At 35.2% G+C, this 19,876-nt stretch overlaps 1 protein-coding gene across 3 annotated transcripts in view; it reads right to left on the bottom strand.

Moving 5' to 3' along the window:
- The window catches only part of ERC2 (ELKS/RAB6-interacting/CAST family member 2), an 875,964-nt gene that overhangs the window by 444,009 nt on the left and 412,079 nt on the right, over window positions 1-19,876 (bottom strand). For all 3 annotated transcript variants that reach the window (XR_012499973.1, XR_012499974.1, XM_074344641.1), the window contains exon 11: window positions 12,825-13,018. Coding sequence is in view for 1 of the 3 variants with exons in the window: in XM_074344641.1 (XP_074200742.1) it covers window positions 12,825-13,018 (194 nt within the window). In the remaining 2 variants the exon portion in view is untranslated. The remainder of the gene's footprint in view (window positions 1-12,824; window positions 13,019-19,876) is intronic.

The following is a 19,876-nucleotide window of genomic DNA, read 5'->3' as shown; positions in this document are numbered from 1 at the left end:
ATGCTATGCCCTAGGTAATTAAAGTATGTCTTATGGCTAATAAAAATGAAGTTAAAAAGTTTAAAACCAAAACAATGACAGGAAATAACATGTGTGTTCAATATGTTACTAAGACACTGATAATTTTCAAAAGTGACTTTAAAAAAAGTATTATAAATCTTTCAAAACACAGTGATTTATTAAGCGAAAAGTCTGAACGATTTGCACTATTAAATTTAGCTTTTAAGTTGCTGTGTCATGGGCAAATCTTTTGTTCTTCGAGGTTAAATTTAGCATCCTGAATTTTGCTTTTTCCACTGCTTCATGTTTTATCATCATGCAGCCAGTTTTCTAAGCTGCACAGGAGAAATGCACTCAGGAGTTTTTGCAATGATTTCTCTTACTGATTTTATAAACCAGGAATAGAATGTATCAAATAATCCAAAGGTGATTTATCTTCATCTTCTTCTTTGCCTTTTCCCACCTATACAGGCTTCTCATAAAATAAGCCTTCCCTAGGCATGGGATGAAATGGGGAAAAAATGTGATGGCCAGAGGAAAATCATTTCAGAAATGTGTTTGTTAAACAAGTGCAAGCAATAAATTGAACTGAGAGGGGAAAAGCAGTTAGAAGAAAAACTGAAAGTACTGACCTGAGAGTCAAGCTGATTGGAGCAAGGGTGAAAGCAGCAATTTGGAGGATAAGCAGAAAAGAAAAGGGATAGCAAAAGAGAATAAAAGGAAGGAAACGCATTAGTTTTAAATATACAGCCAACAGATGTTATATCAGCAGGTTTTAAAACCAAATAAAGGACAATAAAGCAAGTTTTATCTGATATTAGCTCCAAAAGGCCTGGGCATACACTGTAAGTTGTTACAGTAAATACTATACATAAAAACTGGTATCTGCTCTCATTCACATAATCACAAGCACTGATGTGAACCAGAGGTGTGTGCCAGCAACCCAATGGCAGAATTTGCCCTTTTCTGGAAGAATATTTATAGAGAAAGCTCCTATCTGTATGCACATAAAATTTTATTATTTAATAAACTGAAATGGAAGTTACAGAGGTATTAGAGCTGGCTGTAAGCATTGTTAGAAAGATTTTATTAGAACCAGTAAGTTGGATGGTTATGTCCTATTTTTCCTTCATCCCTAAAAGCCAAGACGACCTGAGCAATCTGGCTTTCTGTTCAAATATTTCCATTTAAGAGCACTGCACACAGCAGTGATCAAACACACTGTAAGGATGGCGTCAGGTGAAGCGCCACCTGCCTATCAACCTCCCAAGAAAGACAGATTAAGTTCCAAAGCTGAGAGTCATCTTTTTTAGTTGTGAAAATGAGGATCAGACTTCATCACTAAAGATATTTAGACACTTCAATAACTAATTTGTAGAAGAATATTTAGCATGTCCTTCTAATCTGTTAAAACAAAATAGTCTCCAATGTCAAGCAAAAATTAAAAGAAAAAAATCAAATTCTCTTCAGGCTACCACAGAAGGCATAGTGGACATTCATTTTGTTAACCTATAAAATTCCCTTTGCATAAAAACAAAGTGGATTAATAAATACTTTACCAGCTATCTGCTCAGAGGGTAAGGTATCTGCTCACCATTCCAAACTATTAAGAAGTAGTTTTAAGCATTTCATATAGAAGCAAAGCAAAACAAATCCTCAGGGAACAAATCCTTAAACAAAAGCATTTCAAATGAAAACAGCATAGACTATAATGATAAAAATCAAATAGAAAACTCAAGATTAAAAACTTGGTGAAAGAACTGATGCAATAACCCCTCGTGTCTGAAATCTCCCTTCAGTGTTTCCTCATCACAAATGCACAACTGATCAAAAATAAGAGTTAAGTCAGGCCATGGTCTTTACAGGAACTCTGGTGACCCTGGCCCCAGATACTGTTTTCAAATCCTCCTGGAGCAGAGGTATATCAAACTGAGGTCCACAGTGAAATTTTAGGGAATCCTAAAGTGAAACAGCAAGCAAACATTTAAGATTTAGTTACCTTTTCCAAGGGCTCCTAGTTTCTATTAAATTCTCAAAGGCTTCTTTGATATCCATGACCTTCCCCAAAAGGCTGCTAGTGATGGTATAAAACCATCTGCCACTTATTTTAAAGAAAATTCTTCAAATATATTAACAAACATAAATGGAAATGACTTAGCAAGTAGAGTTTATATCAAAACAAATATAACTGTTATCAAGTTCCTTCCACTCACCATCAGACTTGTAGATTATATTATCATCATTTAAAAACTAAAGCTTAAATTTACATTTTGTGAAAAGAGTACTGAAAGGCAACAAAGCAATTATGGCACCACATTATAGAACAAATTCAGGGGGAAAAACAATAGTCTGTTTTTCAACCTCAGATAAAGCACTTTTAGGCATCTAAAATGATTTCTCAATGTCCAAATGTCTGGTGGCGTAAGTTCCAATCCAGATAATTATATGCTACTTTGTTTTCTATTCTGATGTTATGTTTTAGAATTAAAACCCTGAGGGACCCACCCTCCTCTCCAGGGTGGGGAGGGATGTGACTGAGAGTTCAATTTAGGCATTCCCTGCCCTCCAAATACTGGCAAAGCCTCTAACATATTTAAAATAATTACATGAAAGGTCACCTGACTGATTCCTTCCTCTGGGTGAGATGCCAGAAATCCAGTAGCATCAGATCTTATTTGACAGAGTTAACCTCTCTCTTTTCCCTAACTAAAAGATTAATTCTGAAACTCTAAATAAAATTCAGAGACTATAATGGACACTGACACAAAAAGACTACATATTTAATTGCCTCTAATGTTCAATTAGCTACTTGATTGTGCAGCACACGTAATACTTAGCCCTGGTGATCATATAAAGACTTTAGCCTGATTTGGACCAACAATCAGGGGCTTGCTCAAGCCCCCTCCCACCACCTGTGTCAAACTCCCCTAGAGCAGCCTGCAGTCCAAGGCAGAAGCTCCCTGCTGAGCCATCAGCATCAAGAGCAAGCGTCTACAGGCAGACTTGGACAAGGAGACCACACTGGAGCAATATACACTTTGAAAAGAAAAATCTTTAATGGCTGATGAAAAACATCATTCATGTGGAATTTAAGAGGTAAATTCATCCGTGTAAGTGCTAGTCATGTGCTATTTAGAATGTATATATTGTGGTGAAAATAAAAAATGAGATTAACAGAATACAAAGCAAACACAAATTGCCCTCTGAGAGAAAAGCAGATCAGTGTCAGTGTCATTTGAGTTATTCCTAACCCTGTACCTTTTGTTGCACATGACTGAAGCTCTGGAACATTTTATTTTATTTTTATTGAAGTATAGTCAGTTTACAATGTGTTGATTTCTGCTGTGCAACATAATGTTTCATTCATACATATACATATGTTCATTCGTTTTCATATTCTTTTTCATTATATATTACTACAAGATATTAAATATAGTTCCCTGTGCTACAGAAGAAACTTGTTTATCTATTTTATATACAGTAGTTAATATTTGCAAATCTCAAACTTCCAATTTATCCCTTCCCACATTCTTTCCCCCCAGTAACCATAAGTTTGTTCACTATGTCTCTGAGTCTGTTTCTGCTTTGTAGGTAAGTTCATTAGTGTCTTCTTTTTTCTTTTTTTAGATTCCACATATGAGTGATACCATTTGTTATTTTTCTCTCTTTCTGGCTTACTTCACTTAGAACGACAATCTCTAGGTCCATTCATGTTGTTGCAAATGAAATTATTTTACTCTTTTTTATGGCTGAGTAGTATTCCATTGTATAAATGCACCACAACTTCTTTATACAGTCATCTGCTGATGGACATTTAAGTTGCTTCCATGACTTGGCTATTGTAAATAGTGCTGCTATGAACACTGGGGTACATGTATCTTTTGAATTAAGGATGTTTCTGGATATATGCCCAGGAGTGGGATTGCTGGATCATATGTTAAGTCTATTTTTAGTTTTTTGAGGAATCTCCATACTGTTTTCCATAATGGCTGCACCAAACTACATTCCCACCAACAGTGTAGGAGGGTTCCCTTTTCTCCACACTCTCTCCAGCATTTATCATTTGTGGATTTTTTAATGATGGCCATTCTGACTACTGTGACTTGACATCTCATTGTAGCTTTGATTTGCATTTCTCTGATAATGAGTGATATTGAGCATTTTTTTCATGTGCCTATTGGCCATCTGTATTTCCTCACTAGAGAATTGCTTGTTCAGGTCTTCTGCCCATTTTTGGATTGAGTTTTTTGTTGTTGTTGTTGTTGTTATTAAGATGTATAAGCTATTTACATATTCTGGAAATTAAGTCTTTGTTAGTCGCATCACTTGCAAATATTTTCTCCCATTCCATAGGCTGTCGTTTGTTTTGCTTATGGCTTCATTTACTGTCCAAAAGCTTGTAAGTTTAATTAGGTCCCATTTGTTTATTTTTGCTTTTATTTGTATTGCCTGGGTAGACTGCCCTAGGAGAACACTGCTAAGATTTATGTCAGAAAATGTTTTGCCTATGTTTTCTTCTAGGAGGTTTACAATGTCTTATATTCAAATCTTTAAGCCATTTTGAGTTTATTTTTGTGTATGGTATGAGGGAGTGTTCGAACTTCATTAATTTACATGTGGCTGTCCAGTTTTCCCAACACCACTTGCCGAAGAGACTGTCTTCTCCATTGTATATTCTTGCCTCCTTTGCCACAGATTAATTGATCGTATGTCTGCGGGTTTATTTCTGGGCTGTCTACTCTGTTCCATTGATCCATATGTCTGTTTTTGTGGCAATACCACACTGCTTTGATTACTGTAGCTTTGTGGCATTGCATGAAGTCTGGGAGGGTTATTCCTCCAATTTCATTCTTCTCCTTCAGTATCACTTTAGCAATCCTGGGTCTTTGTGATTCCATATAAATTTTAGCATTATTTGTCCTAGTTCTGTGAAAAACATCAGGGGTAATTTTATAGGGATCACATTAAATCTGTAGACTGCTTTGGGTAGTATGGCCATTTTAACAATATTAATTCTTCCAATCCAAGAGCATGGGATAACCTTATTATTTCTTTAAGTCATTTTTAATTTCCTTAATCAAAGTTTTATAGTTCTCTGCATATAAGTCTTTCACTGCCTTGGTCAGATTTATTCATAAGTATTTTAATTTTGGGATGTGATTTTCAAAGTGATTGTTTATTTACTTTCCTTTTCTGATATTTCATTGTTAGTATAAAGAAATGCAATTGATTTCTGTATGTTAGTCTTGTATCCTGCTACCTTGCTGAATTTTTTTTATCAGCTCTAGTAGTTTTTATGTGGAGCCTTTAGGGTTTTCTATATGTAGTATCATGTCATCCACATATAATGACAATTTTACCTCTCCTCTTCCAGTCTGTATCACTTTTATTTCTTTTTCTTGCCTGACTGCTACAGCTAGGACTTACAATACTACGATGAATAGAAGTGGTCAGAGTGGGCATCCTTGTCTTGCTCCAGATTTTAGTGGGAAGGCTTTCAACTTTTCACCATTTAGTATTGTGCTGGCTGTAGGTCTGTCATAAATAGCTTTTATTATGTTGAGGTATGTTCCCTCTATACCCACTTTGGTAAGAATTATTATTATAAATGGGTGCTGAACTTTATCAAATGTTTTTTCTGTGTCTATTGAGATGATCATGTGATTTTTGTTCTTTCTTTTGTTGATGCGGTACATCGCATTGATTGAATTGCATATGTTGAACTATACTTTTGTCCCTGGGATGAATACAACTTGATCACAATGTATGATCTTTTTTTATGTGTTGTTGGATTCTGTTTGCTAATATTTTTTTTTGAGGATTTTGACATCTATGTTCATCAATGATATCAGCCTATCATTTTCTTCTTTGGTAGTGTCTTTGTCTGGTTTTGGTATCAGGATGATGATGGCTTCATAGACTGCATTTGAGAGTATTCCCTCCCCTTCAATCTTTGGGAAGAGTTTGAGAAGGATCAGTATGAGTTCTTTATATGTCTGGTAGAATTCCCCAGTGAAGCCATCTGGTCCTGGACTTTTGTTTGCAGGGAGGGTTTTTTTTTTTTTTTTATTGCTGATTTTGTTTCACTTCTAGTGATCAGTCTATTAAAATGATCTCTTTCTTCTTGATTTAGTTTTGGTGGACTGTATGTTTCTAGAAACCTGTCTGTTTCTTCTAGGTTGTCCAATTTGTTGCCATATGGTTATTCAAAGTATTCTCTTATGATTTTTTGTATTTCTGTAGTGTTGACTGTAGTTTTGCCATTTTCCTTTCTTATTTTGTTTATTTATGTCCTCTTTTCTTCTTGGTGAGCCTGGCCAGTGGTTTGTCAATTTTGTTCACTCTTTCAAAAAACCAGCTCTTGGTTTGATTGATTTATTCTACTGTTTTTTTTCTTAAATCTCTATTTTATTTATTTCCTCCCTGATCTTAATTATTTCTTTCCTTTTGCTGACTTTAGGTTTTGTTTGTTCTCCTTTTTCTACTTCATTTAGGTGGTAAGTTAGGTTGTTTATTTGAGATTGTTCTTGTTTTCTGAGGAAAGCCAAATTGCTATGAACTTCCCTCTTCAGACTGCTTTTGCTATAAATTTTGTGTGGTGTATTTTCATTGTCATTTTTGTCAAGGAATTTTTAAATTTCTCCCTTGATTTCATCACTGACTCATTGGTTTTTTTAGTAGCATGTTGTTTAGTCTCCATGCAGTCATTTTTTTCTTGTTCATTTTTCTCTGGTTGATTTCTAGTATCATGACATTGTGGTCAGAAATGATGCTTGAAATAATTTCTATTCTCTTATATTTGTTGAGGCTTCCTTTGTGTCCAAGTATGTGGTCCATCCTAGAGAATGTTCCATGCACACTTGAAAAGAAAGTATATTATGTTTTGGGGGATGTAATGTCCTAAAACTATCAACCATGTCCAACCACTGTATTATGTCATTTAGTATTTTCATTGCCTTACTGATGTTCTGTCTGGAAGATCTGTCCAATGATACTAGTAGGGTGTTAAAGTCTCCTACTGTTATTGTGTTGCCATCAATTTCTCCCTTTATGTCTGTTAGATTTTGTTTTGTATATCTAGGTGCTCCTATATTGGGTGGATATACGTTAACAAATGTAGTATCTTCTTCTCTTGCTCCTTTGATCATTATATAGTGTCTTTCTTTATGGCCTTTGTATGAAAGTCTATTTTGTCTGATATGAGTATTGCTATTTCCATTTTCTCGTAATTTCCATTTGCATGAAACATCTTTTTCCATCATTTCACTTTCAATCTATGTGTGTCCTTCACCCTAAAGTGGGTCTCTTGTAGACAGCATATTATAGGCTCTTGTTTTATTATCCAATTGGCCACTCTATGTCTTTTGATTGGAGTATTAAGTCCATTGACATTTATAGTAATTACTGATACATGTGTCTTTATTGCTATTTTAAACTTTGTTTTCCAGTTGTTTTGGTATTTCTTCTTTGTTCCTTTCTTTTTCTTTTTGTGGTTTGGTAATTTCCTTTTGTATTACCTTGGTTTCTTTTTCATTTTTGTGACTCTAGTGTATGCTTTTGATTTGTGGTTACCCTGTTTTTCAAGTATGTTAACCCATTATTATATCTGTTTCTAAGAAGAATGAAAAGAAAATCTGCATTTTCCTGCTCCCCTCTCCCACCTTTTATGATTTTGATGTCCTCTTTTATTGACATCTTCTAACTCTTTGTTTTTGTCTTGCTGCCTTTAGAATCTTTTCATCTTTAACTTAACTATCATACATCTTGGGTAGGTCTATTCGGGTTCTTCTTGTTTGGGACCCTCTGTTCTTCCTATACATGGATATCTGTTTCCTTCTTTAGGTTTGGAATGTTTTCAATCATGATTTCTTCAGATACCTTTTCTATCCCCTTTTCTCTTTCTCCTCCTTCTGGGACTCATATCATTCATAGATTAGCATGCTTTATATTATCCCATAGGTCCCTTATATTGCCTTCATTGGTTTTCATTTGCTTTTGTCTGCTGTTCTGATTGGGTGATTTCTGTTATCCTGTCTTCTAAGTCACTTATTTGTTCTTCTGCATTATCTAGTCTGCCTTTGACTGCCTTTAGCTTGCTTTTATCTTAGCAATTGAGTTTTCTAATTTTAATTGGCTCTTCTTTTCCTTTTTATAGTATTCTGCATTTCTATTGATATTCTCTCATTTCTTTCAGTGCTTTTATCAACCCCTTTTTGAAGTCATGTTCTAGTAAACTGTTGGGGTCTATTTCATTGTTTGTTCTTTCAGGGGATTCTCTTGTTCGCTTAACTGGGAGTGGTTCCTCTGCTTTTTCATTTTACTTATATTTCTCTGACTCTATGGATTTAGGAGTATCAGTTATCTACTGTGGTCTTGAAGGGTATTTTTTTTTAAGTTGGGGCATTTCTGTGTAGACTGTGCAAATCTCATTACTTTGTTGTGAAGGCTGTTTTTAGTATGGACCTCTGTCACGTCTTTCTTCCATGTGTATTGGCTGTTATTCCTTTGACTGGGGATGTGGTTGGTGTTGTGGTGTTCAGAGCCTGCCCCGGTTGTTGAGCAGAGCCTCCTTTTTGTTCTGTCACAGCCCTGACATGGGCTGGGACTGCTCCCGTTGTTGGAATAGAGGCTTCCAGACCTGTTTCTGAACTGAGGTGTGTGGTAGGTGGGTTTGGAGTTCTTCTGCCAGAAGAGGAGCTGCAGAGTATTACTTCACAGGAGATGTCTCCCAGTAAGCCCGCTGTGGTGTTGTCTGTCACTTGTTATGGGGGCTTAAAAAGTACACTTTGTTGACGGTGCCCTTGTCCCCGCCTCAGCCACAGGAATGTCTGCAACCCCTTTTGGTGTCCCCCACGTTTTGCACCCACAGAGTCACCAATGCAGATCTGGGGACATCAGGCACTAGAACCCGCTGTAGTTCTAGCTTGTAGTCACACACCTGCATCCATGGCGTGCTACAGGGTCAGCATAGACTCCATCCCCATGTCCATGTATGGTATGCAGGCCCAGTGTTAATGTCAAACCTGTCTGTTTTAGAAGCACAGGTCCACAAAGTCACCAGCAGAGCAAATGTGCCACTGCTGCCTAGGACTAGAACCAAATTTTGGTTCCACCTGTGAAGTTGCAGGACCCCTGGGTATGGATTCAGGTTTCAATCCTACCTCTCCCAGGGAGCCATGCATCAGGGATTGTGTCCCTCCAGAGGAAGCTGAGAAGAAGGCTACATCTGATCCTTGCCTATTCTTGCAAGAATGTGCGCCAACAGAGGTCCTAAGCAATGCCCCCTGGGCTAGTAGAGATGGTGGCTATGGCCCCGCTGTGTTGCACTCTTCCCATCACACACACAGCAGTAATACTTTTAATGAGGGTGCCACGCTGTTCTGTTCTGCACATACTCCCAGCCACAGCCCGCACTACACTCTAGCCCTCTGAGGCTGCCTCTGCTCAGTCAGCCCCAGTCCTCTCCTGGGGCTCATATGCAGAAGCCCAAGCTCCAGCAGTCCTGGCCCGCCCCCTATGGCCCACATCTTGGGCTGGGTATTGCAAGGACCTTCTGTGTTGGTCCCTCTCAGTTGTGTGTGCCAAGCAGCTACTGTTTTCTCCTCCAAGCCTTGGAATCTTCCTTTCTGTCCCCACTGACCTCCTTGCTGGAGAGGGGGCATCCTAGAGTGAGGGTGCTGTTCCTCATTCGCCACTACCTCCCTGAGGGACAGGTCCTGCACTCATTTCCTTTTTCTTTCTCCTACCCACTTTTGTGAGGAATCTCCTTGTATTTATGAAGTAAGAGATATTCTGCCAAAGTTCAATAGGTATTCTGTGTGAACTGTTTGGTTTGTAGGTGTAATTTTTGGTGTATTCATGGGATAGAATTAGCTATGCGTCCTTCTACTCCGCCATGCTGGCAATACCCCCTTGAGAATATTTTAGAACACTAGCTGCTTTAAAAAAAAAAAATCTGTCTTTTCACACTGGTAGGTCACATTACAGACCAGCGACCACAAATTTATTTCAAGTTCAATTTTCTGGTTTTCAAAATCACAGACTTAATTGCAAACACTCCTCCTTGACTCCAAAATGGAGATATATGTCACATTGCTAAGAAATCTTTAGTTCCCAACATTATGAGGTATGAATTTTGTACTTTAAGCCAGCAAATGGAGATACTGCCCAATTTGAGAAGGGCTGCCTGACAACTTGAGGAAGATGTTTTGGTTAGAATACATATGTAGCCCAGCAGATAATGCTTCTAAAGGCAGGCCAAGGCTGAGCTCTCCTTTTCCCAAGAAACTTCCCATCTTGATCTCCACCCCCACCTCCTTCTGGGTCTTGGCTGGGCTGGGGCTTGGGCTCAGACATTTCCCAGACTATGCTTTGCTGCTGGACTCAAGACACAGGCAGGCAGGGAACTGGGACAGAGTCGAGTCCCACTGCACATTTTATGAATTACAGTGCTTGGGAGGCATCAGCTTTAAGGAGAGGCAAAGGCAGAGATAAAGAAAATGTGCAGAAAGTACATAAAGATAAATGCCTATAAAATCACTGTTGTTTTAATGCATTCCATATTGAGGAAATAAAAATGTGAATATTCTTGATGATTTAATGGCAGTAGTGTCCAGTTAAGACCTCTTTGTCCAACTAGACAATTATGCTGTTTTATGCAAATATTTATAGTAGCTGATCCTCATTCTCAATTACAGTTCTACAGAGCTGGTTTAGTGCAGAAAAAATATGCTTTCTGAATGTGGGGCACATTGCTTTCCATCATGAAAGCTAATAAAAATGAGGCAGATCTCCTGTGGCCCAGTAGTGATGCCTCTCTGCCAGCTATGTGATTATTGAGTGCTACTGGACTAGGTTCTTCCTTCTGGCCCATTGTTGGATGGGACTGTTCTCAGTCACTCATCTGCCAGACCTGGGTTCAAATCTCAACTTTGATTCTTATAAACTGTGCAACATTGAGGAGTTACTTAATCTGTTAGTCATAGTTTTGTCATCTATAAAATGACGATAATGAGACTTTCTGTGTTGTGGGTAAGATTAAATGGTATACAGTATTGCAAGTCAAGTGCTTGGCAGAGGACCTGATATGCTGTGTGCGTAAAATACACATGACCTATTATTATTATTATTATTATTATTATTATTATTATTATTATTATTATTACTATCAGTAATATTATCTAGGGCATCCTTTCTATGAGTCACTTCTCAGAGCAGTGGACAAGAAGTAAAGAAACCTACAATTTTGTTTCTTTCTGATCACAGGACCAATTTCCAAAGGGTCATTCAACCTTTCAGGGTCTCAATTTTCTCAGCAATAAAAGAGACATGATCATAACTTCCCTGTGATTTCAAACTAGCTTTTTTAGAAAAAAAAATTTAAATCTAATTGTTCCAAAATAGCCAGATAGATATGTCTAAAATTAACAGTATTTTTAAGACCCAGTAGGCTGGTATAACATTCCCACACTTTAAAATTAAAATAAAATCCTTAAGGATTTTATACACTGCTCTTAGGGAAAAAAATCTTGATTTAATTTCTAAAGTTGGTCACACTGAGTAAGAATCAGATTATCATCAATCTAATGCTAAGATTTTTGAATGAAATAATTGTTTCGGAGTTTAGATGTATTAACTACTATTTTTGAAAATGAAATTTTATTGAGAATTAACCTATCCATTTAATGCAGAGTAACATAATATTGATAATTTGTTTGTTTTAGTATTCAGCTGTTGTTAATAATATAATTGTATTACATCTCACATTACACTCGGAACTGGTACTTGTAAAATGTGATACATTTTAATAGGTTGTTAAGAGATTCACTTCCAAAGAGATTCAAGGTAACACAGCTGGCATGAAGCAGAGGCAAAATCTGAATCCAGGTCTTTCTGTAGCTAAAGATCATGATCTTTCTACAAGACCATAGAAAGCTATTCTACATATGTCCTGAAGTCCTTTAGGGCCTCACAAGTGTCTTGATCAGAGCTGGCAAACATTCACTGATTTATTTAAAATTTGCTGATCTCTTCCATATGGATTGAATCTAGGAAAGACAAATTCTATCGTATTGCTGAACCAATGAGAAATCCTCAGAAGTAATAGAGTTATGTAAGATTATTCAGAAACTCTTTCCTTATATGAAGCATTGAAAGAAAGCTTATTTTTAGAGTCTATACTATACATAAATACAATATGAATATGATTTATCTGAAAATCTAACTACTCTGGAATCCAATATAACCCTCTTTGTTTTTAGACAGAATTTGCTATCAGCTTGGCCTGCCTTAGGACACTATTCAAACATATTTATTTACCAAATGGCGTAAGGTCCTCTTAAAAGATAAATCCCAAGATGTATTTGTTGCGGTGTCCTGAAAGACATCCAAAGAACATAAGCTCCTTTCCCTTTCCCCTGTCTTGAATAAATTCCCAAACATATTCTTTCATATTCTGTGCTTAAAAACAAACCTACAGCATAAATGTTTGTCTTTGATGGGAAAAAAAACTGAGGTTTCACGTAAAGCCTTAATCTCTGACATGATTTACTGGCACAAATGCTAGATCATGGATATCACTCAAAGAAAGTTGACCATTATTAAACACGGAGGATATACGTAGCCCTCAAAAGATAAGCCAATTGACTTCTGAGCATCCCACAGAAACACATCATCATCCCTAACAAGCCATATTCCTCATACATAACTTGTTTCTACCTTGAAATATGAATATGCATTCCAAATCCACCATAACCTGAGATGGGCAACTAAGCAATCAATGTTCACTCCCTATAGACAATTCACAACATGACTCCAAAATTTACCTCTCAAGTTCTGCAATCTTCTTGTCCTTGTCATTCTTTTCATTCTCCACCTCCTTGAGGATCTCCAGCAACCGGTCGACTTCTGCTTGGGCCTTGCCACACTCATCACGGTAATAAGATGCCTCTTTATCAAGCTGTTTTATTCGGTCTGCAAACTCTGGGTTCATCCTGGAGTCATCTTCAACATTATGAGCCTTCAACATTATATTTTTAAAGAATGCAGTTAAGACAACAATTTAGAACAACAGATAGTGCAGTCCACCAATGGCCCAGAAATTAACTTTGGAGATAAAAAATAATAACTATCAAGAATTATGGGTATACTGTCAGTTAAAAGGCAAAATGGAAAACTCACACATTTCAGCTACCTTAGAACAATCCTGATTTTTAGGGGAATTTCTTTTATTGTTGGTATTTTGTTTCGTTACATGATGCTACTTTTTACTCTTTTCCCCACTAAGAATTGGGGGATATAGAGACAGCAATGTCTTTATTCCTGGTGTTTGGCTAGCAGAACTAACACAATTCAACTCCTCACAGTTAAGGAAGTGATTCACAGTAACAGCTTCCTTTTCTAATACACAGAAGCTGAGATAAAACAATATCAAATTATTTCTCCAATAACCATCAAGAGCATATGTAAAACCAAGTAACACATAAGGAACTGGCTGACTGATTATTGAACATTTCATCCCACTGAGAAATTTCAGCAAAAGATGCAGAATGAAAGAAAGGCTTGAAAACACAGAAGGGCTTTCCAGCTAACAGTCATACCCATAAATTCTTGTTCTTTTGATTAAATTAACCTGAAGGAGGAGGATGAGCTGGTTCATGAACAAGCACACAGATGAGAATCAGCAAACACATGCATGGGTTGGGGGCGGAGGCAGCTTTACACAGGAGAACAGACACAGGCAACAACACAGCAACAACACTGCAGAATAATTTGCAGCCAAAGTATTTGTGGTTTTGTGAGTGTGACAGTGTGTTATGGCTTTTTTTTTTCCCAAAACAAACTTTTGGCTGAAATATTCCATGACAGATGGAAATAACACTGCACTGCAATGTTTTGCCTACCCCTTGTTTCCCATTATTCCTAATTGACTTCTTCAAAGAGCAGGCAGGGAAAAAACAAGTAGTTTAACAACAGTGCACATTCAACATAGAAAGTTTAGAGAGGTCATACATGTATGTAACTCCAAAATCCACATGTGAAATAATAAAATGTTAACAATTTATTAGGACTTAAGTTGTCCTGCTGTCTTGCTATGTAGAACAGATGTCTATTGTGCTTTTATACACTTTTTTAAAAAAATTTTCAGGGAAAAAACAAGGCAAGCAAGCTATAGCTACTGTGGGGTCAAATGAATCATGCATGGTTAGAAAATTAATACTAATACTACTGTTAGAAGGCTGATAGTCTTTGCAATGATTTAGTAGAAGAAAATTCAAAAATTAGTATAAATAAAAATAAATTTCTTATTTATGACAAAATAATCATTTTTAGGATATTTTTGCATGTAACATATTATTTAAGCATGAGGATAGATGCAGAATAATTTGTTTTCACAATCTTTAATCTAAGATTTTCTTATTCAAAAAATAAATCAACTACATAAAGGAACTTAGAAAAAAATGTATCAGTTCAACACACTATCAGGCACCCTCTTCATCAATGTTTCTCAGAAAACATTTATTTTTATTTATTTAGTATGTATACTGAATTTCATTAAAATAGATTAGTGAGCTTTTTATAATTAAGATAATCTGAAAGAGAATTCTGAGCTAACATGCTTTTAGGAGTTTATTCATCTAATAATTTTATTTAAAATTGAAGTAATGAATATTAAAATTTGTTAATCCCCCACTTAAAATGTAGAGTAGATATTCTATTTTAAAAGAAAATACTCCATATAACTACTTCTATTTGTGATAATAATAAACTCATTACTCTTATAACAGAAAAGCACTTAAAATATATAGTTTTTAGATTACTAAGAAAAAGAAAACAAAAATTTCATGTTAAATCTCTTTCCCTTTCATGCTATATTATCATCACTTTATGGCAGCTAAACCCTTTTCATGGCAGTTAAACCCTTTTCATGGCAGTTTTCTCAAACTACACAACCAGTGACATTGAGATTTTTTAAAAAGAATTATGGTTCTGAGTAATAAACAGCTAGAAACACTCAAAAAAATGAATAAATGTTTATTTCTGACGAGTTAAAATTCCTTTTTTGACTCAGATTTGAAGACTCAAAAAGAGCTAGCAGTTAGCTGCTGTGTTTATTTTGGTTGTTTTCATTCTTAAGATTATTACTATCACAATTTTTAATAAATGGATACAGGATTACTAGTTGCAAGACTTAGATTCTAAATCTAGCCCTGTGTCTTATGACTATGGGCAAATGAATAAGCTTCTCTAAGGACAATGAAAACTACAAAATGAAAAACATGGGGAAGGTATACTATTCATTTGTGGTTTTATTGGGATTATTATTTTATAATATGCATCCCATCAGTGGGGCTTGTTATACAGCTAAGTTAATAGGTTTATTTAATTTTTGACAATATACTACATATGCCTTAGAGAAGCCTCCCTGTTAGGTTTACAAAGAAAGTAGTCTGCTGGTTATAGGTATGTGAGCACAATCCTTATTTTAGTTCCTTGAAAAGAAGATTAACCAAGGCCAATTTTCAACATGGGGTGAAATTAGATGGGTTGGTAGTCTTTTAAACTAGCAAGTGAGTATGGTTTAGGGACTCACAAGATATTTAGAAGTACAGAAAGCCTAGGAAAAAGCAACCCTGAATCTAGACCACCGCTGACCTCATGTGATGCTACACCTGGATCATGTTATTAAAATAAAGACCATAAACAAGTTTATAGCTGGCCTGGTATCTGTTAGATAATTTGTGGGTGCTAATGATTCTTCCTCTTAAAAGGAATAGACAACTTCAATAATATCTTTGAGTTAAATACATCTATTCATCTCCATAAAAGTATCTACTGATTTCTGGGCAAAATAATTTATGTCAAACCACCTTCAATATTGGTGCCAGAATTCTTGGAAAGGTTATTAAATAAAGGTGTAAACAGGTATCATTTAAAATATTTTAAGTCAATAGAAAGCTATAAGAATTTCTCATTTAGAAATGGGGTAGTAACAGCTGCTTCTGGGTCATCACTAGGGTCCATGTGAAGACCCAAAAGAAGAGAGAGTTTCACATGACTGAAGAATGGTCAGTCCTCCATCCAACCTAAGTAGTGGAGGCAACAGTCTCCACGGAATTTATAAAAGATACTGCAGGTAACCCACTATACTCAGCATGATTCACAACTTTCCAGAGGATAAACTGAAATTGTTAAGCAGTATAACATGATTGTGTTATACTGTGATCTACAGACATAGGGGAGATACTATACTAAAGAAATGCAAGAGGAAATTGAGCTTATAAAGCCAATGCTGCCTTCAAAGTTGCAAGGCCAGAGCCTCTTCTAAAAATGGAGTGAAGGAAGTACTTTATTTGCATTTAGGCAGTACTCTTGCCTTTTCAAATTATAACATGGATTCTTTAATCTGGACTGGCAGCTCCTGATGTGGAACAAAAGTAGGTAACAGATTTGAGCATAATGTACTTTAGACACTGCAAAAACATGATAAATATATTTGAATAAATCACTATCTGAGCAAATTCCTATCATGGCACTCTGACCCATTCAAGATTTAGATGGAAAATGTATAAGTACTTCCCCTTGGTTTGAAATGAGCTCCCCTATAAGATCAGGAAGCAACTGCGCATTCCATTTATCTAAGGCACATCAACTTCATTCACTAGGCAGGAATTTAGGTCTTGACAACTGCAGGTTGGTATGGATTTTCTTTTAATGGTTTCAGAACTTACTTATCATAAATATAGCAAAACACATTGTCACTTTCAAAGACATACACCAGTCATTAAAACCAAAGGAATATCAATGAGCACTTCTTTCCCTAATGTAGAGATTTAATTTTTCTGATTAGACATGTCAATTTAAAAGCAACTCGTTTTTTTAAAAAAAATCTAAGGCATCTACTTCTGCTTCAAAATATTTCTGGTAACTTTTAGAGCAACTCTCAAGCACCTTATAAAAACACAAAATTGAGAAAAGAACATTTCAAAAATGTCTCTACTACATATTAGATCAGTAAATTTTGAGGGTCCCCAATTAAATTTCTTGTGTTTCCATATGTAAGAAAATTTCTCCACAAATGAGAATAATCAAAACAAAGTTTGGAGCCTCACTGATGTGAGCAAGCTGGCATTTTGATGTGAACTGGTTTTGAAAGCCTGAATTAAGCACAAAAGAGAAATCTAGTCATCACTTATGACAAGACATACATAACAATACTTAGTGGTTATTTTAATGAAAGAATTTAGAACTATTTCAGAAAATAAGGCAAAATTTCAGATTAATACTATATCTAACTAAAAGCTAAAAGCAAAAAGTGGCTAAAACCAAACCAGGGAATGACAGTATCAATATGACAAATCACAAGTTTATTTATACTCCTCTTATGAGAGTTAGTCATTGATTATTTTCAATAAAATGTTAGTTCGTCATCCCAAGTGCCTAGAAAGGAAAGCATTAACTTTAGTCCAGAAACCTGCTGTGAAACTAGGCAGGGAATATTCAATTATAATGTAAAATAGCACTCTCTCTTTGAAATGGGCCCTAACAATTTTAATTAAAAAAAAACCATTTCTCTCAAAATAATCAAATGATTAGTCATGACCATAAAGTGCAACAAGAACACTAAATAATGAATCTGAGGACTTTTCTTCCATGCTACTTATGGCTTTTGCAATAATTTGCTAAATTTATGCACTGTAAAAACATGATTCTTCATTGCAGCACTTTGGGGGTTTAGTATCTGTTAACAGCACTTTAACAGTCCTTTCATATCTTAACAGCAAAACGGTATATAAACTGTTGGAAACATTATATTTGATTTCAGTCTTCTAAAAGAAGTTTCAATCTTTGCATGATTCTGAATTATGAACAATATATTGCTCTTTAAAATAAAATTTTATGGTGATTATAGAACTCTAACATATTACAAAACTTAAATTTTACTTTAAATCCAATTAATTAATACCAAATATAATAGCTGAGTGTAAGTAATACATCTGGAAACTAATAATGATGTATCTTTGAATCTTATATTACTTAATTCAAAAGGAAATTATTCTTTCACAATTTCAGCTAACTACAACCAGAATATTCATCATTTGCATATTATAACAACTATTCTAAAAAACAAATTTCTTGTCATAGATGAAAGAAAAAGGGTATCTTTAAATAAACATAAACAAATGTCCAAAATAATTTTTCTTAAATTCCACATACACAAAATAAAAAGAACCAACTATAACCTTAATACTTTTTAAGACCCTTGAAACAAACAATTATTAATCTAATACCTTTTAATTATGGAATTTCCTAAAATTAGAAATGTAGAGAACTGAGTAATTATCTGGATAGTCAATTACAAAACATGAGACTTCAAGTCTTAAGTGTTATTTCAAATATTACTTGAGTTCTTCAGTTATTGAAAGCCTGAGTTAAATGTAAGATGTGTGTGTTTGTGTATGTACATGTGTTTGTACATGCTATGTGTATGCCCTGAATTATCTCTTAAATAACTGCAGTTTTCCATTGTGTCAGGGGAGCTAGTCTATGAGTAAACCAAATAATTTTCTGAAATAGGCTAAAAAAATCATAAAAAGGAACCATTGTACCCAGACAAGGACTGTGAAAACATTTATAATTCAGCCCATCGAGTCCCTGAGTTTGCAAATATGATGACATATAAATCAGGAAGAACTCACTGAACATTTACAAGATTTTTTCTCCCGCTCTGTACTGGAAAAATGCTTAGTCTTTTTCTTGTAAATTCTTATGTAAAATGTGAGCCTTGCAAAAGATGCATTTGCAGAAGAGATGGTGTTTCAATGGATAGTGATTAGGCAGTGAGGACTCATGTGGGAACATCAGAAAGGTCTCAAGTATGTCTTGGTCAGTAGCAAAGTTGCCCCCAAGTAAGTCAAGCATTTGCCTTGCAGTAATGCAGGTACTAAATGAAGCACTAAATTTAGGACCCAGAAGGTCTAAAGACTTATTAAAAATTTATAAGAGACCTCTGGTACCATCTCTGGGCACAATAACCTTTAGGACTACAGTAAAGAAGGTATTGGAGATTGATGAAAAAACATATTATTTGTCTAGAATTAAGAACTAAGGGAAGAAAAGAACTCAACTGAAGATAATCTGCATAGTGTTTACAATGGCAAGACAAAACTCTTCCAGGAGTAGAGACTGGTAGTTAAGCTATAGAAAGGTTATTATAAGAAGTAATAAAGATATGCGGGCAAAATTTTAGATTTCTAAGAAGCAGCATTAGAGTAGCACTTAGTAAAATGGAGTGACTAAAGTAAAAGGGTTTTAAAAGCAGAAGGTTTATTTCTATTCTGGGAAAAAAATACTCCCAGTGGGACTTCAAAGTTTAATTCTTACTTATTCTGATTTAGTTTTAGACTGAAAGACATAGGACTGACTGCAAAATTATCTTATTTAACAAAAACAAGTAAGTTATAATTCATCAAATTTTGTAGGGTGGCCATATTCAAAATAAATATATTTTATTTTTAAATAAATAAATTTCCTAGGTACCAATAACTGGTTATAAAATAAAAGAAGAAATATAGCATTCACAACAGTAAATTAAGAAATATATACAAAAATGCTTAGGACTATCCTTAAAAAGAAATATCACAGGCCTACAATAGGAAAATGTCAAACCTTTAGTATAAAAGATAACTGAAATAAATAAAAGTTGTATCAAGTTTGTGAATTGGAAGAAAAAATACTGGAAATATATCAATCACTCTAAAATTATTTTATAAGCTGAATATAATTCAAATTAAAATTAACAATTGTGCTTTTTAATCTACAAGGTGATTCTGAAGTTTATTTGGAATGATAAAATGTGAAGGTTAAGAACATTAAA

This window comes from Camelus bactrianus, chromosome 17 (assembly GCF_048773025.1).
Source record: "Camelus bactrianus isolate YW-2024 breed Bactrian camel chromosome 17, ASM4877302v1, whole genome shotgun sequence".
In the NCBI taxonomy this organism is placed as follows: Eukaryota; Metazoa; Chordata; class Mammalia; order Artiodactyla; family Camelidae; genus Camelus; species Camelus bactrianus.
This window is presented reverse-complemented; position numbering and strand designations above follow the sequence as displayed.